This window comes from Colius striatus, chromosome 23, assembly GCF_028858725.1.
Source record: "Colius striatus isolate bColStr4 chromosome 23, bColStr4.1.hap1, whole genome shotgun sequence".
In the NCBI taxonomy this organism is placed as follows: Eukaryota; Metazoa; Chordata; class Aves; order Coliiformes; family Coliidae; genus Colius; species Colius striatus.
The window spans coordinates 6,062,744-6,086,817 of NC_084781.1; the positions used below are offsets into that span (position 1 = coordinate 6,062,744).

General features: G+C 62.1%; 3 protein-coding genes across 3 annotated transcripts; all 3 read left to right on the top strand.

Annotated features, from left to right (window-relative positions):
* Nucleotides 1–242: 242 nt before the first annotated feature.
* JAML (junction adhesion molecule like) lies at nucleotides 243–6,480 on the top strand. The gene is made up of 8 exons (XM_062014226.1): nucleotides 243–926; nucleotides 2,636–2,837; nucleotides 4,151–4,314; nucleotides 4,628–4,853; nucleotides 4,966–5,095; nucleotides 5,424–5,484; nucleotides 5,741–5,836; nucleotides 6,018–6,480. The coding sequence occupies exons 2-8, from the start codon at nucleotides 2,795–2,797 to the stop codon at nucleotides 6,165–6,167; spliced, it is 870 nt and encodes a 289-aa protein (XP_061870210.1). The 5' UTR covers nucleotides 243–926; nucleotides 2,636–2,794; the 3' UTR covers nucleotides 6,168–6,480.
* Nucleotides 6,481–8,356: 1,876 nt separating this feature from the next.
* Nucleotides 8,357–13,682, top strand: SCN2B (sodium voltage-gated channel beta subunit 2). The gene is given in 5 exon segments (XM_062014062.1): nucleotides 8,357–8,483; nucleotides 8,485–8,573; nucleotides 10,884–11,050; nucleotides 11,450–11,660; nucleotides 11,739–13,682. Coding segments are annotated over 5 exon segments (741 nt in total). The 5' UTR covers nucleotides 8,357–8,409; the 3' UTR covers nucleotides 11,939–13,682.
* A 3,294-nt stretch (nucleotides 13,683–16,976) lies between these two features.
* Nucleotides 16,977–22,685, top strand: SCN4B (sodium voltage-gated channel beta subunit 4). Its single transcript, XM_062014135.1, has 5 exons — nucleotides 16,977–17,037; nucleotides 20,705–20,868; nucleotides 21,582–21,807; nucleotides 22,071–22,200; nucleotides 22,306–22,685. The coding sequence occupies exons 1-5, from the start codon at nucleotides 16,977–16,979 to the stop codon at nucleotides 22,397–22,399; spliced, it is 675 nt and encodes a 224-aa protein (XP_061870119.1). The 3' UTR covers nucleotides 22,400–22,685.
* The last annotated feature ends 1,389 nt before the right edge of the window (nucleotides 22,686–24,074 follow it).

Genomic DNA, 24,074 nt, shown 5'->3' on the forward strand with positions numbered 1-24,074 from the left:
CCAAAAGCGTCCTGAGAAAGGATGTTGGTGGATCTGCAGCCTGGAGGAAGTGGCTTTTTGTTCCACTTTCAGCAATGATTCGTCACTCGAGTTTTTTGTGTAAATGAATGACTTGTTTTCTGCAAAGTTTGCCCTCGGTGCAGCTCCTTTGCAAACAGTGGGCTAGATCCTGGGCAAGACTCTGGTGCAAAGCTAAATTGCCTCCTGGCAGCGAGCAGCATTCTGGGTTGTGAATGGTGTTGAGCGTGAGACAAGTTCCTCTTTCTCTGCTGGCTGCGTGGAAGTGGCTCTGTGCCGTAGGGAACAGTGGTTGCTGTGGTGCCCTGCAGGAAGGGGAAGGATGAGAACAGGCTTTCCAAGTGACTGAGGGGGGCTGCCAGCTGCAGGGCACAGCAGAGCTACTCGTGTGGCTGCTGACACCTCATCAGAACAAGACCCAGTCCGTGGCAGTGGTGGTTCTTTAACCCCAAAAGCCAACTAGGAGGGCACACGGGCTGCCAAGGGTTGCTTGCCAAGAGCATCTCCGTTCTGGACCTGTTACATCATGACTGATGGGATCAGTTGGTCACCACAGGAGGACTGGGACTGAGCCACATCTCCGACCTGTGGAGAGTCCCCTTCTGAAACTGCGTCGACACCGTCTGCCCGCAGGCCTGCGCATCTCTGCTGCTTCTCACCTCTCTGCAGCAGTCCCCTCGGCGTTCTGAGTTATCAGTCCCTCACTCAAGCTCTGAACTTCACAACTCTGGCTTTCAGCCTGCCAAGGTGAAAGTGACCACCAAACTCCAGACCAGATATTGGCGACAGATACATCTGGCACGTGCAACTTCAGGACAATTTAACAACGGACTCCTTCAGATACTCCCAGTTAGTCACTGGAGGACCCTTCGTGCACGAGACAAGCTGACTGTCCCAGGCCACACCAGGTGAGTGGGCTTTTTGCCATAATATTTACTCTTCTTTTCTCCATCTGAGAAGCAAACTAGGGAAACACAGAAGTGCTGAGGATTCACATACTATGTGCAGAAGTAGGAAAACATGGGGGTGGTATGCTATCCATGTATGTTTATTCCCCCTTTCTCTTTAGCAGAGACAATTACCCTGGGTAAGGAATGGGATGTGTCAGCACCAGAATGCAGATGACAGCCTGGGTGAGTGGGCGCTGCCTTCAGCTGACGTGCACACAGCACCCACTCGCTGGTGCGTGTTGCAGAGAGACCCTGCAAAACTGTGCCCAGACAGGACCCAAATTTATTCTGAGAAACAGGGTAATAAATCCAGGAAGGATTTGATGGCAAACAGGGAGCAGAGCCTCGGGAGCTGAGCTGCAGAGAAGCGCTGAAGTTCTGAGTGCTGCTATCGCAGTGCACAGGCTTCTGGGGGCTGAGTACTTATTTTTAAGCCGACTCCTATTTTGAGTCCTTGCATGGGTGTAGCTCTGCTCGAGTTCTGCAGCTCCTGGCAGAATAGCTGGAAAGTAGGCTGCTTTGGCCTGCTGTGTGCTGAGACGTGCTGCACCAGCTGAGAGCTTGGGAGCTGTGCTGTTTGTAGGTCGCGTGTGCAGGAGCGCGGGCTGTGCAGCAAAGCGTGTCGTGGCAGAGCTGCAGCAGCCCAGGCAAACCACACAGCTCTCCCCTCCGCCCCCACCTCCAAAACCCCAACCCCCAGATGGGTCATGTGTTTTGAAAGGCACATTGGAGAGAATTCCAGAAGGCTTGGTGCCTCTTTTCAGGTGTAGTTTGTGGCAAGGGGAGGGTGATGAGGGACAGAGGTTTGTTGAGGAACTATGAAGCCTGTCTGGCCATGTAAAGAGGTGGCAGTTTTCTTGGGGACTGAGCAGTGGCAGAGGGGAGCCCTTCCCTGCTACCTGCTTGCTCGCGTCCCCTCTCACGTCCTGCCCTGTGCACTGGCCTTGGCACTAATGACTGTGCCTACAGGAACAAGGATGTGGGTGATGCACTAGGAAGGCTGGAAACATGTGCTGGTAATGGCAGCCTCAGATTGAGCTGCAATGTGCAGGTTCTCCAGGCGGGAGGGCTTCTCTCAGTAACTTCTTGCCCTTAAATAAGTTTGTCAGTTTTGACTGGACGTAGCTTTGAGTCACAGAGCAGAGACACAGCAGGCAGGGTACTGACTTTTGCCTCCTGGGATCCACGTGTGAACACTGGTGTGTTCCTGGTGTGGACAGCCAGTCCTTCCTCGAGGTGCAGGACACGTCTACAGTCCAGCTTTGTTTTGAGAGACGTGCAGCAGGTCAGGCTGAACAGAGTGACCAAACTGGCACTATCTGAACAGGCCCTGAAGGCTCCCAGCAGTTCTCAGTGTGTGCAGCATGCTGGAGCAAGGGGCTCACTTCTAGAGCAAGTGGTCTGTGGTTTTTAGGACCAAACTCCTCTGAGTGTGCAGTAGAAAAACCCACCTCTTTGCTGTCTGAGCCAAGTTCACATCGATGAACAACTCAGTTGAGATGCAAGTGACTCGACCCCCAAACCACCGGAAAGATTCACTGCTTAGGGGAAAATGCAAAGTGCTTCAGGCTGAGCCCTCCCCACCACGCTCACTCTCTTCCTTTCCAGGGCTCAGAGCAGTCTGAAGCCAGACACAGGGCTGACATCTGCGCTTCACTGGCTTTCAGGTTCTCAGCTGGAACAGTGGCTGACCTGAGAGGCTGAGTGTCCAGGCAGCAGAGATCCCCACCCTCTGAAGAGCTTGAGGAAGCCTGTGTCGCTGGCAGGTGGTTGGTGTCCGGCCCCAGGGAAACTGATCCATGCAGCGCCTCTGTTCTTAGAATAAGATGAAGGTGTTGCTGAGCCTGACTCTGGTGCTGACATGGCTGGGTAAGCTCTAAGTCATCCTGGTGGCTTTATGTCCCTTGCCTGCTTCCTCCTGTGCTGAAAGACCCACTGGTTCCTCTTGCTGCGGTGAGAAGCCCTTGGGAAGGTGCATTCAGCCGGCAGCAGTAAGGGGGCTCCTGGACTCCAGTGACTCCTCTGGCCCTGGGTCCTTTCCTACAGGGCTCATATTATATATATGTGTGTGTGTGTGTGTGTATACAGGCTTGAAATTGCAACTGCATGCCTGGATGGAAAACTGTATTTATTCTGCCAGGCTGCAAGGCTTTGAGAGAAGTAGAACTGCCTTGCCAAGTCTAAATACAAGGCAAGGTTTCCAAGGTATTGATTTTATCTGTGCTTGAGGGAACTGGCTCACTCGGTCTTCATGGGCAAGTATTTGTCATTTTCAGCTCCTCAACTGGTCAAGACCAAAAGAAACCTGCTTGGGAAGCTGTAGCACTTTGCATCCATTAGTTACTGGCATCACACAAGTACTTGGTGCTTTGCCAGGGCCCAGCCCTCGGTGGCTTGTGGACAGACAGAGCAGGGTGGCTAAAACACTGGGGAAAGACTGCCTGTCTGAGCAGCTCCCCACTGAATCACTCACCTGGCTCTTGACAAACAACTGCCAGAGCCTCAGCTGCCCTCCTTACATGTGGGGTTTCTCTTGACGAGCTCCAGTGGCATTTTCTGCCCCGCTTGTTTCCCCTTCCTGTGCATGCTTTGTGTCGGCAGCTGCTTCGTGCTGGCTATGTCAGCTCGCTGCTATTTGATGTCCCTCTGCTCTGGTTTTTGCCCCAGTGTCCAGCTTCTCTAGAAGCTCTCCAGCAATAGTTATGTGGTCAGACTAGTCCAAGCCCAGGTCAGGAGGAGCCTGTGAGCAAGGAGTAAGGCAGCCAAATGAGCAGGTTGTGAAAGAGGAACTGTAATCCGTGTGAAGCAGTTGAATTGCCCCTGGCCTGCTGTAGATGAGAGCGGCCCTTGTTGTCCCAGGCAGTGACTCAGAGGAGCAAGCAGGAGCTGCAGGCTCTGCCTCAGAGACGTGGAGGGCTGGGGCTGCGCTTCCCCTGTCCCTTCTTTGGGGCTGGCTCAGTGAGTGCAGCAGCCCTCGCCCGGGCGGCTGGGAGGATGTGCTGCCCCACAGCCCGACCAGACCAGCAGCAGGGCTCAGGGACAGGCACAGCCTCCCCAGCACGCTCCGCACCGGTCAGTGCCGGTGGCCCCAGGCTTCTCTGGAGAGGAGATACCCATGGGCACAGGCAGGCTCCGTCTGGCCGTCTTCCCCGGACTCATCCTGCTGTCCTTGTCCCTGGCAGAGCGATGCAGCGGGTTGGATGGCTGGGTGCTGATGGAGCCTCAGCTTCAAGCCAGCGCTGGGGACTCTGTACTGCTGCAGTGCCTGTTCCAAGACCCAACGACCAAGGGCTGGACGATGGCCAAAGTGGACTGGCTACGCGTGGCAGGAGCCGGCACGCAGGAGGTGCGTCGGGCACAAGGGGTGGGTGGCAGGGGAGGGTAAGCTAGGCGGCCCTGCTGCTCTGGAGGCTGTGGGGAAGCCAAGCCTGCCCCAGCCCACACGAGGAGGAACATTCCCTGGGTGGTGGTGGGACACCTGCACCGCTCCCCGTGGCCTTGTGGCGCAGGGGAACCACCATGCACTGGGGCTTTCCGAAGGGGCCAGGAGGGGGCCGGACTCTGGTGCACGGGGTGCGCTCCACGGGGAGAGGGAAGGCACATGGGGCAGTGCCCTTCCACCAGGCTCCTTTGCCTTGATGCCATCTGTACCCTGGCAGGAGGAGATGGTGCTGTATTACTACAGCAACCATAGCATCCCCGTGGGCCGCTTCCAGGAGCGGGCGCAGTGGCGAGGGGACACGTCCCGCGGCGACGGCTCCATCCGGCTGCGGGACCTGCGGGTGAACGACAGCGGCACCTACGTGTGCGAGATCCGCCTGCTGCAGCGCAGCAGCATCTTCAAGAACCGCACGGTGCTGCACGTCAGCCCCGCGGCGCAGCGAGGTGCGTGCGCTGCCGCTGCTCCCCTCACGCGGGCGGGCTGCAGGGGCTCCGGGAGGCGTCCTTGGGGAGCCGTGCCCCCTGTGTGCCATCCCCTGCCTCGGTGTCTCTGCAGCTGGACGAGGGGCGGTGGGCGCCCAGGACACCGCGGCCCTGGGAGGTGCCGTGTTCTGGCCCGTGGCCGTGGGCTGTGGCTGTGTGGCTGTGGTGTTGGCGTTCCTGGCCGGACTCAGCCTGCGGAAGAGGTACCAGCATGAGCTCTGGGGTTACGGGGTGAGCAGAGCACCTCTGTGCAGCCTTGCTGCTCGCTCTGCCCTGGGCTGCCCCAGGCAGGGCTGCAGCTGCTGAAACCAGAGGTTCATCTCCTGGTAATGCCCGTGGTGCGGTGTGGGCTCTGCTGCCCTCCAGTGTCACACTGTTCTGTCCGGGTACCCTTTGCTCCCAGGCCTCCTGGGAGGGCCTGCCCGAGGTGTGTGCAAAGGGATCCCAGTGTCCCAGCAGAGGGAGGGCAGGGACAGGAGGAGCAGGTGATGCTTTTTGTCAGAGATAACACCGCTGTTGCCTTCACTTAAGGTCTTCGGATAATGCGGCCCTGGAGAGGGCTGGAAGTGGACGCAGCAAGAGCAAAGCAGAGGTGAGAGCTGAGGATGAGCTGAGGGGAGGGAGCGTGGGCCTGCCCTGCCCTGGGACACTGCCACGACCTGTGGACTTGGAGGGTTTGCTGATGTGGGGTGTAGGGGCACAGGGCTGGGGAGGTTGAGGGAGGGGATCCACAGTGGCCAAGCTCAAGGTGCTGTAGGCTGGCCTACACGAGATCTCTGTGCTATAGTCCTACAACTGCAGTAAGGTGGCCCTTTTGTATTCCAAATGTCCTCATCTCCTCCTTGCAGGAAGCACTTTACTCCTCCATACCTGTAGCTGAGGTGCCCAAGGCTGAACAGGATGCAGGGAAGAAGAGGAGAGCCGAGGAGACCTACATAACCATGGTGAGTGGGCGAGGAGCTGCTTGAGCCGTGCAGCTGTGGGCCAGGCACGCAGCTGGAGGGCTGCTGTGGCCCTTTGGCAGGGAGCTGGCACCCAGGGCCTGATCCTGCTCTCCCTTAGGCCAGCCCATGGCCTCCTACCACTCCAAATGTGAGACTCAGCCCTGTGCCTTGCTCCTTGCAGCACCCCTCACCCTTCCGGGAGAACGGACAGTACGTGGAGCTCTCCAGGAGGGTGATCCCAGCCGAGTGGAGGGCAGAGGGCAGCCAAAGCCAGGAGCCCTGCAGCAGAGCAGAGGCAACACGCCCCTGGGCTCCCGAGGGGCAGAACTAGCCGTGCTGGGAGCCCCTTGCCAGCAGATGTGTGCGAGATGTGTTTGTTTCTTGGGGCAGGCCCGTTGTGCTGTCAGCCCCCTGCCAGGCAGTGCTGCCGCTTCACTGGCCGCTCCATGCCAGAGCCGCTGCTGCGGCACCACCCACCCCGGCTGGCACTTCTCTGCAGGACTCTGGAGGGGAGCACAGGGCACAGCCCCCACGGTCTGGCTTTGACCCTGCTCCCAGGGTCTCCAGGTCCCAAGATAACAATCTTCGAGGAGAGCCTGGCTGGGGGAGGAAGGGGGAGATGCAGTGGGAGCTATGCAGGCACGACAATGGTATCTTCTGGAGGGAATAAAACTCAGGGAGTCTTCCCTGTTCCTGCCTTCCTTTTACCCCCTGCTTAAGCACGTGATGTCCTAGTGTGCCAAAGCCTGCCTGGCCGGGGGCCTACCAGCCCCTGCTCCCACGGGCAGCCTCCCTCCCAGCACCCACGGGAGCACTTACGGCCAAATGGGCAGCCAAGGAGTGATCCCTTGGCAGCAGAAAGGACCCTGCCTGGGCTGGGCCAGGCTGAACCCACCCTGCTATGGCTCTGCAGGGGCTGCAGGGGAGCGGCGTGGGCTCCACAGGCAGCGGGTGCCTGCGGGTGCAGCCTCCTGCCGTGAGTGAGCATCTCCTGCACCCCTGGGACCGGCTGCCTGGGCTGGGGGACTCGAGCAGCACCCCCAGGCCCCAGGAGCGGCGGGTGCTGCCCCCCCGGCCCTGCAGATGGGTGTTTGACACCTCCAGGTGCAGCCCCTGCTCCTGCTGCTAACGGGGACACTGCAGCAGCCACTGCCAGCGCCTTTGTTTCACGTTGACACCCTCCTCTGTTTTCCTGCATGAAGCCAAGCGATGGCATTGCAGGAGGAATCAGCAACCTGAGCAGCTTTTGGGTGGTCAGGGGTTACACATCGCTTCCCACGCCTTTGTGGGGTCGCAGGGCCCCCTCCCAGCAGAGCATGCTCTGCCTGCCCAGCCTGGCGTGGAAACCACGCTGTTTGCTAAGTGGGCTGCCTATGGCCACACTGGCTCTTCTCTGATGCCTTCTGTCCTGGCTGCCTCGTTTCTCCTCCTGCAGCTGGCCAGGAAGCAGAGCCCCTCTGCCTCCCTCCTGCCCTCATTGTGCCATCCCTCCTCCCCAGGGCTCTGGCATAAGGGAACCGAGAATGTGCTCAGACATTTCTCCTCACTGATGCTGCAAAGCCCAGTGTCCTACGTCCTGCAGAATGAGAACCAGGTGCCTGAGCAGCTGCTCTCACTGGCCTCTGGTTCTCACTCAGGTTCTCTGGTCTCCATGAGGTCACATGTTGTCTCCTTGCTGCACTGGTCTCTGCATCCTGAATCCAGGCTTGGACTCCATGGCCCAAAGGCTTCCTTGGCTGATGGTCTGGAGGCGACCAAAGACCTTCTTCAGGGCTACTGCTGCTGGGCTGAGCCTCGCCGTCCCGAGGGCTGGCTGAGGGGAAGGCTGATGTGCTGCTGGGCCAGGGGAAGGGTCCTGGCAGAGTCTGGCACCCTGGGCAAGTGAGGGGGCTGCCTTGCATCAGCAGTGGAGCAGACAGGCGCACCGGGAGCGCTGCTGCCCAGCTGCCTGTGTCCATGGGCCTGCTGGGCACACGGGCTGAGCTGCAGAGCAGGCTGCCTCCTTGGCACCCTCTGCCCTTCCCAGGCCAGATCAGCCCCTTTGCTCTCTGCCTGGCTTCGGGAGGCTGTTTCGATGTTCCCGGGCCCTCGAGAGTGGGAAACGCTGCCATGAATGGTGTGAGCAGGGCTGGGTTGCCACCCCCTAACCTGGGCAGAGGTGACACATCTGCTTGTCCCCAGTGAAGCAGAGGGCTGCAGGGGCTCTGGAAGCGCTCAGGGTCAGGCCTGTGCCGTGGGACACTGGGTGTGTCCCTGTGCTCCTGGGGGCAGAGCAGCCCCGCATGCTGCTGGCTCCACAGCAGACTCTTGTGCCCGGAGGGACTGTCACAGCAGGCTGTTCCTCGCTGCCCCGGGCTCAGGGTGCTGAGGGGGACGCTCCATGCCACAGCCCAGTGCCAGACCCCCGAGCCAGGAGCGGGAGTGCCCGCAGCCTTCGCCTTCTCCTCACAGGAAAATTTTTCTGCCCTCCCACTTCCTCTGCTGCGATCCACCAACCATAGCATTTACCGGCCCCGGCAGCTCCGCTCCGCCAGCCATATTGGGCTGTGGAAATAAAGCCGCTCTAATGGTCTATGTCACCTGCAAATAGCCCGGCCGGTGAGAAAAAACAACCCACCACCGCCCCCACCACCACCACGGCCTCTCCAAACACTAAAGGCCTCCAAAATGAGCCCGGCGGCTTGGCTCCCGCAGCCCACCCGCTTCCTCGCTGGCCTCAGCTTGCTCCTCTGGCTGGGTAAGTGCTGCCTCGCCCCCTGCATGCGCACGCTGCCCTGCGGGACGAGACCCTGCACGGCCACGAGCCCCCTCCCCACGGCCTGGCCCCGGCAGCAGCCGGCGATGCCGTGCCGCAGGGATGGGGACGGAGGTGGTCCGAGGCTGCAGCCTGCGGGCAGGGTGACCTGCTGGAGGCAGGGTGGGGGTACGTCGGGAGCGCGTCCCGCTTGCTGGAGGCTGTGCCCGGGCGCAGGGCTGCGGCTGCGGCGGGGAGAGGGGCGGCTCTGGCTTTGCCTCACGGCGGCTGCGGGTGGCTGGTGGCCGTGCCTTGGCTTGCGGCTGGCTGCCGGGGCAGCAGGCTGGGGGCTGGAGGGGCGCTGGGGGCAACTCAGGTCTCTGCATTCCTGCCCTGCAGCTGTGTCAGGACTTTGGGTCTGTATTGATTGGCAGCAGGAACACATCACCCCTTTGAAGTGCTGATGGCCCTGCCCTGAGCTCCCCGAGGGCTGCCTTTGCTTTAGGAGAGGCTGGGAGATGGAGGATGAAGAGGTCTGCTAGAGGCTGCGTGTCATTTTACCTCCTGAGCCCAGGGGTGCAGGGTGTAGTGTGACAGATCATTTGGGACCATGCGCAGCACCCAAGGACACGGCCCGGACGGGCGCTCCCAGGGCGTTCAGCGGTCCCTTTCCACGCCTCTGCAGTCCCCCCGTGCCTGGGCCGCTGGCAGAGTTTGGCCCTTTGTGCATAGGTGCTACCGGGGCACGTGCCTGGCGCGTGCTGTGCCGGCTGCCTGCGAGGCCCACGGCTGTGCTATGGCCCCGCCGGGCTGGGCAGCAGGACAAAGCCCTGGCAGAGCTGCCCCGTGGCTGCAGAGGCTGGGGGGACTCCTGGTGGCACCTCAGCCCTCTGCAGAGTCCTGGGGCATCCTGAGGCTGCAACACACAGCCACAGGCACGCAGGGCATAGGGCGAGGCCCCCCAAGCTGGGCCTCCAGTGCTGGCTCTGCAAAGGGACCTCCTGAGACAGGGTCCTATAGCTCTTCTCTCCCATCCCATGAGGTTTTCTTGAAAGCATCTAAGGGGCTGGGCTGTGATTGGTGCCCGGATGCTTCTTCCTTCCTTGGCTGCTGCAACTCATCCTGACGCACCAGCCCTCCCCAGCCCTGCCCCCCAGCACCCACGGGGAGCCGCCCCCGCGCTGGGCTGGACGGAGGCCATGGGTCAGCCATACCTGGAGGGTCTCCAGAGCTGCCTTCAGGATGCTGCTGGGGCCTCGCAGCAGAACCTGTGGCTCAAAACAGCCATATCTGCGACCTGGAAAAGCCTCTTTTCCCTGGCCACAGAGCCTGGCCCCTTTCCTGCCCTGCTTGCAGATGGAGTGGATTAGCCAGCGGAGCAGCCTTGACACGCATCCAGTTTGGCCACAGAGATGGCCCCAGGAGCACCTCGGGAAGGTCTGAGAGCAAAGAGCAGCAGCCAAAGGGGAGAGGTGAGGTGATCAGAAAAGCCCCTGCTGCCAGTGCCACCGTCCCTGCCCTGTGGGGTGCACAGCCCCCCTTTACAGTCTCATCCTTCCAGGGTTCTCCCTTGCTGTGCTTCTTGGGACTTGGCCTTAGTGCCTGTGCCTGGCAGGCTGCACAGGAGCCCTCTTGGCTTGTGCACCTTCCCCTTTGCAGGCTGGAGAGAACAGGGGTGCAGGCACAGGGCTTTGGGTGCTGCTGAGGCTGCCGGCGGGCACAGGGAGCTGCAGGAAAGGAACGGGAGAGGGAGCAGGGCACAGCCCTGAGGAGCCAGATCCCGGCCCTGGCAGATCCCAGCCCTGGCAGATCCCAGCCCTGCCTCCCCAGCGCATGCTGCGGGAGGGAAATGTGATGAGCGCAGCCATAAATTTGCCGTGGCGCTGAGCCCTGCATGCTGATGCTGCAGCCAGCCCTGCGTGCTCCTATTGATGCTGCAGCAGGAAAAGCCTCCTCTGAGCGGCAAGGAGCTGGGCTTGCCTGCACTCAGCAGAATTTAGCACCCAACACAGTCAGGGCAGGCATGGCAGAGAGGGTTCAGCAGTCCTTGCAGAGCAGTGCCAAGGGATGGTGCCAGGGCTGGGGCTGCTTCCCCGCCTCATCCCCCATCAGCTGCTGTGCTGGGAGCCTGGGTCCTGTCTGGCCACGGCCTGGTCTGTGGATGTTCCTGCAAGGCAACCCTGGGCCCCGGGATGAAGTCTGCAGCCGGTGGGTGCAGGGGGAATGGGGAGACAGGCTCAGGTGGCCGGGTGCTGTGTGGCCCCCTCCCTAACCCACCCACACCTCTGCTCTTGCTCTCTGTGCTTGTGGCAGCACCCACGGGACTGGGCATGGAGGTCATGGCTCCCGCCACCATCAACGCCTTGAACGGCTCCTCCGTGAAGCTCTCCTGCACCTTCAACTCCTGCTACAAGGTGGAGAACAAGCAGTTCTCCCTCAACTGGACATACCAGGAGTGCAGGAACTGCTCTGAGGAGCTGGTGAGTCTCGCTGGGGCAGGGGAATCTACTGAGAGGTCCTGAGACCAGCTTGAAGTCACCACGTACATTCCTTGGGGGGCTTCAGCCTTCTCCTTCCCTGCCCCTCCTCTGCCACAGGGTAAATTAACACAGGGCTGCATAAAGCAGCGATGCTCAGGGCAGCTGCCCTGGGCTGGCAGGACAGGCCAGCAGGAGTGGGGAGAGATGCCATGAGGACAGGCCGTCCCTGCGTGCTGCAGTGGCCAGAGCTGAGGTGGTGGAAGCGAGCGGGTGCTGCAGGGCCCAGCGTGGGCACGAGCCCGCGGCAGGGGGTGCAGGGGAGGGGGCTGCCTGGCTGGGATGGCGAGCACCCAAGGTGCCAAACGCCGTCTGACCTCCTCTCCTGCACGGGCCACCCAGTTCCTGCAGTTCCGGACCAAGATCATGAACAAGCAGCTGGACCGCTTTGGGAACCGCGTGGAGTTCACCGGCAACCCCACCAAGTACGACGTGTCCTTCACCCTCAAAAACGTGCAGCTGGAGGACGAGGGCACCTACAATTGCTACGTCCTGAACCCCCCAGACCGGCACCGAGGCCATGCCAGCATCAGCCTGAAGGTGCTCACCAAAGGTAAGCGGCTGAGCCGAGGGGTCCCCGCAGCACCCCCTGCCCCCGCTCGTGCCCTGAGCCCGAGCCCTGTCTCCCCAGAGCCCCCGAAGCACGACTCGACGGTGGCCGTCATCGTGGGCGCCTCGGTAGGCGGCTTCTTGGCCGTGGTGATCCTGGTGCTGATGGTGGTGAAATGCGTGCGCCGGAAAAAGCAGCAGAGGCTCAACACGGACGACCAGAAGACGGAGGAGGAAGGGAAGACGGACGGCGAAGGCAACCCGGACGAGGGCACCAAGTAATGCCCCTCTGCCTGCCCCTCCCTCTCCACCCCTGTACAGCGTGACCCCCTCGATGTGCTTCCCAGAGCAAGGATTTCTGTCTCCCCAGAGCATCCCTCCTGCCATCTAAATACCCAGCCCAGCCCGAGCAGGGTGCGGAGAGGAGTTAGTCCCCAGAGCCTGGCCAGGGGCGTGCAGCGAGGCTGCCCCTGGGGCTGGGCTGGGACCGGCTTGTCCCCTGCTCCCGCGGTGCCAGAGCCCTGTGTGGGGCCATGGGAGAGGCTGGGGACAGGGGGCACAAGGGTGGTCCCCACAGAGAGGGGGCTGCAGCAAGGGGTGCTGGGAGGGGCAGAGGGGGGCCAGGCAGCCCCACCCCCAGATGTTTGCACCTTATCTCACTAGAGAAAGAGAGCAGGGCCGATAGCCACCTGCCCTCAGGGCCACGTCTCAGCCCCAGAGCACTCCTGGTGTGCCCATCCCCGAGGGATCCTCCAGAGCTGCCCCAATCCTCCTTGCAATTCCTGTGTGCCAGTGCTGAGGGTGCTGCCACAAGAAGCTGGTGCTCCCCGGGGACTGTCCCAGCCTGCTCGGAAGGCATCGGCCGGGTGCCGACCGTCAGCCGCGCTGTCTCTGAGCTGTGCTGGATTTTGGAGCCACTAATGGCTCCTGGTGTGGAATGGATGTACCCTTCTGCCTCCCGGGCTATTTTTGGGCCTGAGCATCTCAGCCAAAGGTGCTGGGCTGACTTTCTGTGCTCGATTCCTTCTTGTGGAGGGTAGCTCTAATGGAAAATGTTCTGCCGATGTGCCAAAGCGGGGTGGTGGGGAAGGCAGGGTCCGGCTGCCATGGACGAAGAGCTGCTGGGAGGAAGAGGAGGGTCTGGGCGTTTGCTGGACAGGACTGGGCACAACTGTGGGCCCAGAGACAGGACAGCTCTGTCACCCCCGAGCACCCCAGTGGTGCTGAGGCTGCCTCTCCCTGCAGAGCACTGAACAACCCATAACTGCCACGGCAACGCACTGCCAGCCTGCCCAGCCCCAGCCTCGCAGTGCCACCTGCCCCTGGCCCCTGGCTGCCCCCATCCTGCAGCTCCCCCCGGTGCTCCAGGAGCTGCAGAAGCCCTGGGACAAGGGCAGGCACAGCGTACCCCACCTGGCCTGGGGCAAGCTCCCTGCCTCCCACACCAGCCCTGGCAGCTGAGCTGCGCTGGCCGGAGCTCGACCTGGGGCCTGTGGCGGGTCGCACAGGGCAAATGCCCCGGGGAGGTGTCCCCTGCTGCCCCAGGCATGGGCTTCCCCCACAGCAGGCGGGATGTGGGGCAATGCAGGGAGCCCCGGGGTCGCTGCCCAGGGCCGGTGGTGGAGGTGCCCTGCCCAGGCCCCAGGGACGAAGGGATGGCCGCGCTCCCTGCTCTGCCCCGCGGCTTTCTGCCCCATCCCCGTGCCCTCTGCACCCCGCTGGGCCCCGCGCTGCTCCCGTCCCCTCCGCAGCAGGAATGTGCCGTGTCTCGCCCGCGGTTCCCCCTGTGCCCCGGGCGCCCCGTGCCCGCCGCTCTCCCCGGGCTGTGCCGGTGGGCAGCAGCCACGAGCGGCTCCGCGGGGACTGGGCTGGCAACTGTGCAGCCAGAGCTGCACACGGCCGGTCTCGCATCTGCCTTTCGTTTCTCTCACGCAGTATCCTTGGATTGCAACTTGCCAATGCATCTGTCTGTACATAGCTGTACACAACACAGAGATTCTCTACAAATATATGTCTACACACAGGAGGCACTGCTCTCGGGTCGTGACTGCAGCTTGGGGCTTGCGCCTTCCCGGGGGGCTCCTTCTGCCCAGCGTAGGGCCTTTGTACTGCTCTTTGCATAGTTAAACAGAATAACAATGAAGGGAAGACTTTGCACTCAATGCTTCTGCGCTGCTGCCTGCAGCCCAGCTCGTGGGGCTGGGAAGTAACGAGGGGGCCCTGGGAAAGGAGGCAGCTTGGGCAGCGAAGGTGGGGCACTGAGGGGTGTGAAGGGCAGCACCGGGGAGCTGGGGCTGGGGAGGATCTGTCAGAGGCAGCTCCGGCTGTGCCGGGCCAGGAAGAAACTTTCTCCTGGAACACGGAACAGTTGCCTCAGAGTTTTTTGCAGCTGCCTCTGCAGTGGCTGCCTGGGGACACTGCTCCTCTTTCTCTGCTTGTAGTAAAGGGCCCGTGTAAGGGTGCAAGGAACCAGCCCACCCAGGAATGCAGCCAGCTCTGCTGGCAGATGCTGGGGAGGCAGCGGGCAGGACGGCTCTGCGCAACGAGGAGACAGGGAGAGGGGAAAGCATCGGTCCGAGGGAGAGCTGCAGGCAAGGAGGGCTGGGAATGACAAAGGCAGCCAAGCACTCACCCGCAGTCCAGTCCATGTGCCCGGGACCCCTCTGTCGGGCTGCCAGCCCGGCGTGCCCCCGCCGGGATGGTCCTGCAGAGCGGCGATGGCTGCGAGCGCCCGCTGCCAGCTCCCGGGTGCCAGGCCGCCTCGCCTCTTAAAGGTCACAGCCAGAGGACCTTGCAGTAAATATAAGGTGCTGACGGGAAGCTCTGCTCGGCGTCGCCTCCTCCTCCATCGGCAGGAGGGCTCTGCCTGCTCCCGGTCCGGCAGCCCAGCGTCCGCTGCCTCGGGGAAGTTTGGGAGGGGCGGGGGCGGCCCTTCCCTCCCCTCCTGCCCGTGCCAGGATGCTCCGGGGCCAGCGCGGTGCTGCTGCCTTCAGCTGGGAGGCTGCAGCCAAGGGCTCTGCTCAGCCGGGCTCCACTCGCTACTCGCGAGGAGGGAAGCGGGAGCCCTCCTCGGAGAGCAGCCTGGCACTTTAACCCTGCCAGCTCCGATAGTGCGAGGTGAGGGAGTGAGCAGCATGTGGGGGCCTGGCAGCCTTGTGCCCCCCGGCAGGCTGTGTGCCAGCTGGCAGCACTCCCGAGCTCCCGTCCCCCCGGGGAGGTGACGGTGCCCGAGCAGAGGGTGCTCAGCTTCCCTGAAACCAGACACAGCCAGTCTTGTGCTGGACTCAGCAAAACAAGTTTCCGCTGAGCCGCAGTACGGCCAAGGGCCCACGTCGGACAGCCCGGCGTCGTGCCAAAGCCCCGGGGCCGGCTGCTGGGAGTGCCCTTCCCTCCCTGGCACATGCTGCTGCTGAGGCCGGGCTGCAGGAGAGCTGAGCCCTTCCCAGCCCCACGGCAGATGTCTCAGGAGATCAGTCGGCTGAGGAGATGGGCCAGAGCTGCCAAGTGTGACAGCTCCATCAGGCTCCTGTGACAGGCAGCGGGCAGCACCGAGCCCCGGGGCTGCGTGGCCAGGAGGGCACGGCCGGGCACGGAGCAGGCAGTGTGGCACCAGGCTCGCCATCTGTCCCTGGCAGGGCATGCCGGGCTCTGCCTCTGCAGAGATGCTCAGCAGAGAGAGTGGCTGCAGGGGCACATCGCTGCCTGCCCAGCCCACCCGGCTCATGCCAGTACCCACGGAAACACCTTGGTATTTACCAGCTGACACTCATCTGGACTGTGCTATTCTTCCCAGCCTCCCTGCTTCCAAACCCTGGGGGGGGTTCACACCAACAGATCGGCCAAACCCACCCCAACTTTACCCACCTTTTTGGAAGCAAACCTGGCAGACACCAGAGCGTCACAGGAAGGAGACCCCACACACAATGGGGAGGATCCAGCCTCTGCCCCCTCTGCAGGGCAGCTGTGACAGTGCCACAGGCTCACAGGGGTGACAGGCATCTCCCCCACTCCTAGCCCTCTGTGCTCAGCCCCCCTCAGGGGTGTGCACCCCCTCACAATTGGAAAGGTCTTGATGCTGCAGTGTTGCCGCTCGCCCGGTTGCCAGGCTGTGTGCATCACCCCTGTCTCCAGCACAGCCGCCCGCCGGGACACCTTCTGCTGCATCAGCAGAGCTTGTTGCCTGCCAGCATCACCCGCCCCACTCTGCCTGTACTTTTCCTGTCCCTGTTGCCAGCTCTGCAGCCTCAGCTCCTCAACACACAGGCACTGCTGGCATCCGCTGAGCATCCCCTGGGATGCCCCCATGCCCTGACAGGCCTCCTGCTTTCCCTCTTCCCCGCTGCTTCATGCTCCTGGCCTGATGGGAAGGAGAGTGAGCTGCAAAAAGGACTGGAGAGGGCCTGAGGAGTCTCTGCACATGCCCTGGAGTTGACAGGCTGTGGCACTCCGGACACACAGTCAGCATCCCTGTGGCCAAGCTGCTCTCACACCCAAAAAGCAGCAGTGCTGTGCCAGGAAGCTGTGCCACAGCGCTGTACCCATCAGGGCAGCTCACAGCCTCACCCGGCTGCTGGCTGAGACACGTGCGGGCAGGACTCCAGCCCTGAGGAGCGGTCAGTGCCATTCCCGCGCTCCAGCAAATTGCTGCTGGGCACAGGGGTCTGCTCAGCTAATGGACCCTGGCACAGAGGCAAAGCTCTCTCTGTGCACAGCGCATCATCCCAGGCCTCCATTAGCGCAGCCCCTGCCCCTGCCTGTGGGATGTGGTCTGATGAAGGTCAGGTCTAATGGATATGACAGGGAGGAAAAGGTTGTTCAAGCCCTGAACTTAAGTGCAGACAATTATTCTGAAACAAGCTCAGGGTGAGAAAAATAAGTTTTGAAAGCGCTTCCTTTGGTGCCGGGAGGATTCCTCCTGCAGCTTTACTCGGCTCTGCATCCCTGCCCACGGCTGCAGAACCATCTGCAGGGTCCTCGGGGCCTGAGGGTGCGGGAGGGTGTTAGAGGCTGTTTAGTTATGTCGTATCCCGCCCGTCAGCGGCTGCCACCAGTCTGAGTGGAATTTGCCCTTTTCCAAAGGTTGTCCCGGGGCGGCATCAACCCGGTGCCGGCGTTCCCGCGGGTGGGCGGTGCGGGGGTGGGATGTGCGGAGGAGAGAGGGAAGGGGATGCGCGGAGGTGCGGGAGGGGGATGCGCGGAGGAGGGCGCAGCGCGGCGCGGCCCCGCCCGGCGCGGCTCCGCCCGGCGCGGCTCGCCCTCGGCGCGGGTGGCCAGTGCCGGGCCGCTGCGGGCCAGCACGGACCGGCCGCTCCGCGCCGCCATGGCCCCGGGCTCGCCCGCCGCCCGCCGCGCCGCGCCGCGCCTGCTGCCAGCGCTCCTGGGTAAGGGGCGGGGGGCCGGGGGACCCGCTCCCCCCCGGGTACCGCCGCCCCGGGATCCGGCAGCGCCGGCGGCCCGGCTCTCCGGCGGGGAACCCTGCCCCGGGCTGCCCCCCGGCTTCCAGCCGCCTCCACCCTCGCTTGGCGCTCGGCTGCTTGTTTTCCTGCACCGCGAGCAATGGGAGGCTGCTGCGGGATGGATGTTGTTCCCCCCTCCACAGGCGCTAACGCGATCGTCTCTGCTCTGCAGCCGGAGAGAGCCTGAAGCACTGAGGATAAGTGACTTGTCCAAGGTGACTTCGCAGCCGAGTCCGGGAGCGGGCTCTGAAGTCCTGGCTCCGGCCCCTGCCCTGCCTGCATCAGTCGCTAAACATCGCCGGGGCTTTTCTTCTGCGAGCACTGCGGCTGCATCGCGCTTTGCCCGGCTCCGCTCTGCTCCGCTGCCGCTCTGCGCGCAGGGACCGCGGCTGCCTGCCCGCCGAGCCGAGCCGAGCCGAGCCGAGCCGAGCCGGGGCAGGAGCCGTAGGGAAGCCATGCACTGCTTCACCGCAGCCGCCAGCACGCCCGCCGACAGGTCACTCTTTCTTTTTACCGTTCCTTTTGTCAAACAACCATTTGCATGTGCTTCTCCCCGACGCCCGGCCCCGCGTCCGGAGGCACCGCGGTCCCCTCGGCTGCAGGGTGGAGGAGGGAGTTTGCAGCCGTCCCCTCCGCGCTGCAGCCCGGGACGGAGCCACCCGCATCAGCCCTCACGCACCCGCGGCCACCCCGCTCTGGTGTGGGTCCCTCCTTGTGCCCAGGGCCACGGGGGGCCCGAAACCCAGCACTGCCCTTGCAGCACTTGCTGGTGGGAAACTCCTTTGAGAGGCCTTTTAGAGGGCACGGGTCTTGAGTTTGTTTTAAGGGAGCTGGAAACACAAAAAGACGTGTAAGTACCTGAGTCCCCGCAGGACTTGCGTGCCGGTGCCTGGTTTGAGGGCGCCTCGGCTGACAGCCGCGCTGGGCACGGGGCTCTGTGGGGTGGTAGCGGCAACTCGCAGGGGCTGCAGGGCACTTGGGGGCTGGGGTCCGGGTCGCGGAGGTGGGAGCCTCAGGTGAGCCCCGCGGGTCACCGCGGGGGGCTGAGAGCCGGCAGGGGAGGGTGTCCGGCTGTGTCTGTGCGTTTGGGGGTGTGATGCTCTCCAGGGAGCGGCGGTGGGTCCCGGCTGCCCCAGGGAGCCGCAGCACCGCGACTTCTGTCGGGTCCCACGGGAGGGGCAATGCCCGTGGGTGCTGTCCCCGAGCACGCCGGGCCGGGGCACAGGCTGGCCTGGCAGCTCCTCCCTCTCAGCTGGGTGGAGAGGAGCACGGGCAGGGCTCGCCAGCTGTGCCAGGAGGTCATGCTGGGTTTTATGGGGCAATAAAAGTTTTTATAGGGCAGTTTTTTCACAGATGATGGAGGTGTCCTTTGCAGGCGGATCCCGTGTGCCTTTCCGTTAGGGCAGCGGTTCCCAGGCCAGTTCCTGACAGGTTGCAGGAAAAGTGGAGGGGCTGCCAGCAGCCTCGAGGGAGAAGGTTCTTCTCTGGACCCTGGCCCGGGCTGGAGTTCTGTCAGTGTGACGCTGCTGTCAGGGCTGTTGCTGAGGCTGTGTCCCAGGCTGCACACCCAGCATGTAGCCCAGTGGCAATAGAACTCCTCATTGGGGGGGCTTGTGCCAGGGGCTCGCCCTCTGCAAGAACAAAGAGCAGGCAGGCAGGGCTCTGGCAGCTGTGAGTGGCTGCTCTCCACTCCCCTGTCTCCTGGGGAAGGCTTGTGCAGGAGGCAGCCTGGAGCCCTGGAAGGTTGGGGCTCCAGTGGGGCCAAGTGCAGCAGCTTTGGGCGTTTGGGAAAAGTAACGGTGGCAGCTGGTATGGCAGGTTCAGTCGGTGATCTCCCAGCCTCCCAGTGTGTTTTCCTCTGTGCTTGATTTAGTAGTAACAGCAATCCCTTCTTCCTGTCACCACAGCATGACAGGAACAAGATCAGCCTCCGTTGACCCCACGCATTCCTTTCAGGTTGAGGGTGCTATAACGGTGGCAGATCGGGTTAAAAGTGTTACAGGCTGCAAGGAATCATCTTTCCCCTCAGTAACAGTGTGCTGGCAGCAGCCTGCCTACTCAGGCATACCTGCAGAGCCAGGCTTCCTGCTGCAAAGTCTTACTCCAGGTAGCAGTGTGGTTCCCCTGGGAGGCTCTGGGTTGCAAAGCCCCTTCTGCAGCATCCCCAGGGCTGCTCTTTGAGCCTGACAAGCGCAGGAGCTCTCCATCTGGTGGAAACCACTCCCTGACGATAGCCAAAGCCTGCCAAGCAAAACGAAAAGCCCTTCTTTGCAAAGTTAAGTAACTCCGTGCCTGCAGTGCTCGCGATGCAGCACTGCAGCAGGGCCCGCAGCCCAGGATGCAGGGCTCCCAGGCTTGGCTGGGGCTGCGACGTGCCTGGGGAGCCGTTAGCACGGGCATGTGTGGGAGAATAAATCAGCAGCTGAGGCGGCTGCAGAGAGAGGCGAATGTGAAGCTGAGGGCAGTGTATCTGAGTTCGGGTGCTGGGGGAGCTGGGGACCGGCTCGTCGCCGTGGGAAGAGCCGTGTTCCCTGTCCTTCAGCTGTGGGAGTGCCCAGGGAAAGCTTTGTAGGCACTCAGGGTCCCTTTGGTGGCTGCAGCCTGGGGAAGGGGAGGACGATGCTTTGTGAGATTGTATCCCATCTTAGCTGTATCACTTCATACAAGTGGGGTGAGGATGAGGAGTGAGGCTGCTCCCCTGGCACGAGAAAGCATCCTCATGTGCCACTAAGGAGTTCATATGGGCACTGCTGGCCCCGGGCTGCTGTGAGGCAGCGTGCCCTGGGCCCCTGCTACCGGGCTCATACCTGCTCCTCTCCTGCCTGCCTTTCTCTCTGCTCACTGGGAGAGGAGCAGGAGAGTTGCTTGCTGCAGTTTGAAGGTCATCTGTCAGCAGGAGGCTCAGTGAGGTTGGTGGGAGGGAGGGTGCTGCTCCGGGGGCAGGGGGCAGCTGGCCAGGACAGCAGCTAATTAGCTCCAGTCCCGGCTTGGAGAACAGACAGCTCCACTTTGCTCTGGGCTTTTTTCCCCTCCCTTTAAGGTTTAGCAGAAGGCCTTGTGGCTAACATGCAAATGAGGGCTCTCATTTGCACACTTCATTCCTGGTGCTATTCTGGGTGCCTTTGAACCCGCGCTGGACAGCAGGGCCAGCCAGCCCCAGCCTCCTTCCAGAGCAGGGCCCCTCTCTGCAGAGCTGTCCCGGGGCTGGGCACCTCTGCTCCTGCCATGGCAGCCTGCCCATGGGGAGGAGGAACAAGGTACCCGGGCTCCGCGAGGGCTGGAGAGCCCGGGCTGTGGGCAGGAGGAGGGTCCTGAGGGTGGGAGCCAGGAGCATGACCCAGTGGGAGTGATGGCTGAGTCTCACTGCCCTCAGCCTCCCTGGGCAGAGTTGCCCCTGTGGCTGATGCTCCAGGTAGAGGTGGGGCTGCAGTGGGGCAGAAGTGGTCCCTCCTGAGGGGACATGTCCCAACAGAGCCCTGCAGCAGCCTGGGCTGCATCCCTGCCCTGGAGGAGCCAGGCTGCAGCGGGCTGGGCTGCATCTCAGTGCTGCATCCTCACTCTCCCCTCCCTTCCCCTCCCCTCTCCCTGTCAGGACTGCATGTCCTAGGCATCGCCTTCGCCTTGGAGGTGTCCGTGGGGAAGACCAACACTGTGATGTCTCTGAATAACTCCGATGTCCTGCTGCCCTGCACCTTCACCACCTGCATAGGGTTTCAGGACCTGGTCTTCACATGGTACTTCAACTCGACAGAGATGGTGGGTGACTCTCTGGGCTTTGCCTCTGTTTTCCTGATGGGTCCTTTTGTACTTTCCCAGCGCAGACCAGCACTGCTGTTGTTGCAGGCTTCCCTTTCTCCTCTTGCAGGATGCCCATCCCTCTGAGCATCTCCAGCTCTGGGCTGTGCAAAAGAGTGACTCGAATTCCCTGGCACATCTGTGCTTTTGGCACAAAGCTGCCCACAGGGTCGCTTCTTTTCATAAATTTGACATAAATTGTCTGTTCAGGCTCAAATCTGCACTTTGGGCAAAGATGTGTTTGTTTTTTCTCCTCCTTCACTTGCTCTGAGTTACTGAAGGTTCTGTATAGATGGCTTCCTGCTGGGAATAGTCTGCTCTTCAGCTCCCTGACAGGAGGGCTGGCATAGAGCAGGTCTGTCCTGGCAGGCTGGCCAGCCCTGTGCAGCCCTAGAGCAAAGAGGCTGTCTCTGCCCTGGGCTTCTTCCGTCTTTTGCCTGGTCTGTAACTTGCTGCAGAGCAAGTCAGATTGATCCATTGCCTCCCCCAGTGGACTGCACGTCAGGTCCCCCTCCACAGCCATTCCCACTTCACTTGACTGTGGGTATCTGTGTGGGCAGAGGCAGGTCAGGGCACTGCCAGAACAACTGTAGCCTTTCCTTCTCCTGGGCTTGTCAGGAGGCCTGGGCCCCTGAGCCCGGCTCACCCCATGTCCTGCCTCCCCACCTCTGCAGATTTACCAGGGCAAGATAAAGAGCAAAGCCTCGGAGCCCATCCTCGTGAGGAGCAACCCACGGGTCGAGTTTGTGGGCTCAACGACGGGGAAGGACAACAACATCTCCATCGTCCTGAAGAACGTGGAGTTCAGCGATGCTGGGAAATACACCTGTGACGTCAAGAACCCCAAGGAGAAGAACGCTCAGCACAATGCCACCATCTTCCTCACCGTGGTCCAGAAGAGTAAGTGCTGGGCAGGGCTGCTGCAGGTGCTGGGGCAGTGGGGATGCCCACCACACTCACCCCAGCTGCGCTCATGGCTGTGGCAGTGCACAGGCTCCTCAGAGCTGGCTGCCGTCCCTGAGGGACAAGACTTGGCCTCGTGCCGCTCTGCGCTGCGGGCTGCCGGCTGGGGAAGGGAGTCACTGCTTTTGGGGGGGCTGGGGGGTGCAATTGGGAGCTCCCCACTCCCCGCCTGCAGCCCCTCAGCACCTTCTCTCCTGCAGTGGTGGAGACAGACAACACTGTGACGCTCATCATCGTGGGCATTGTTGGGGGGCTCATCGGCCTCCTCATCCTCTTCATGCTCATCAAGAGGGTCATCCTGTTCATCATCAAGAAGATCCAGGATGGGAAGTGAGTGTGGGTGCTGCCGTGGGGCAGGGCTGCAGGGGGCCGGGGTGGTGGTGCTGGGGGCTGGAGGGGGCAGGGGGCTGTAGCTGGCCCTGTGCTCTCCCCTAGGAAGGAGTGTCTCGTGAGCTCCTCAGGGAATGACAACACCGAGAACGGCTTGGCGGGCTCCAAGGCAGAACAGAAGGCCCCAGCGAAGGCATGAAGCAGCAGTGCCCCGGCCCGCCCGGCAGCGGGAGGCTGGGCAGGGCCACCAGCCTTTCCCTTTTCTTTTCTTTCCAAACTGCCAACGCTTGAGACATGTTTCTATTACACACGTGCCTGCAACCTGCACCGCTTCTCAGAAAAGACTTGGGCTGCCCTGGGGACTGGGAGCTTCTTGTGGGCTCAGACTGGGACGATGCTGGGATGGAGGGAGCTGCCCGCTCCGCTCTGAGCCAAGGCAAGAGGGTGTGGGATGGGCAGGGCAGGGGCTGGGGGCTGCCCCGGTCTGTGCTGTGCTCCCGGGGCTGTGGGGCTACGGGTGAGCAGGGCTCCTGGTGTGCTGGGGGGACAGAGACTGCGGGCAGCTGGGGGTATCTCACCTGGCCGTGCGATGTGGGGCTGGGGCGGGCAGGACCTGCCTGTGCACAAGGTTTCTGGAGCAGAGCGAGGAGTGATGATATAGACAGAGGCTCCTGCCTTGGCTGTGTTTCTTGTGGGTCTGGCATGGGAGGGAGGGAGGGAGCAGGGCTGCTGTCACTGGGCTGGGCTTCATCTCTCCCGTTAAGCAGAGGAGAAGCGACTCAGCACAAGGTCCGTTGCTGTCAGTGCTGTCCTCTCTTCCCAGACTGGCCTGGGAAGGTGCTCCCTGGGTTTGTGCTGCTGCTGCTCTTGCTCCTCCTCCCCTCTTTTTGAAGCTGGGCACTCAGAGTAGCGATGCTTTTGATGCTGACTCTCCGAGGCTTAACTCCATACACGGGTCTTTGTGACATAGGTTAGGCTGCAGCGGGGCAGCGGCCGGTTGCGTTTCCCTTTTGCCCGAGGAGCTGTGGCACTGTGCCTGCCATGCAGGGAGGGAGCACGGTGAGCCCTGGCGAGGGGAGCCAGGCTGCGGCCACCGGCCCGCGGGGCGACCGTGGGCAAGTCGCTCTGCCTCTCCGTGCCTCAGTTTCCCCATCTGTAAAATGGGGACAATAATACTGCTCTACCTCACAGGAGTTGTTGTGAGGCTTCCTTGGCTAACGTTTGCGAGGCAAATGAGAAACAGTTGGGTGCTGCCTTCTGTGGAGATGGTCGTGGGAGAGCTCAGACCCCTCTGCCTGGGGCACTGCCAGAGCGGGGAGCACGGCTGGGACAGGAGGCAGGTTCAGGCAGCCTGACCCAGGCAGGTTTCCTTGGCTGCTGGTTAGTCAGGCAAGTGGAAGCAGGTCCCTGGGGTTCTGGAGCCCTCCCCGGGGATCTGTGGGACCCTGGTGCAAATCACTCGAATCCTCTGTGTGCAGCTTGCCCCTGTGTGGGACGGGGCTGGTAAATGTGAGCTGCCTCGCAGGAGGTGTGAGGCTCCCAGCATCGCTTTGCACGGGGCTCCCAGTCCTGGGGCAAAAGGCACTCCGTGAAGGCAAAGTGTTGCTCCCATCCCATTGCCATGCACCAGAGCCTGAAACCTCCCAGTTGGCCCAGGGGACCCCCCAGCCCATCCTTGGAGGAGCCCTCCCCTGAGAGAGGACAGTGAAGGGAGGAAGGGATGTTTTTTTAAAGAACTCTTTTTAGCTGCCCTAACCCGTTGGCCTCTCTCAGCCGGTCTCTGGACACGGCTCCGCTTGCCACAGGATGTGCAACGCTGTGCCCTGTGTGGGTTACTCCTCTGGCTTGAAGGCAAGAGCCAACACAAACAGTTC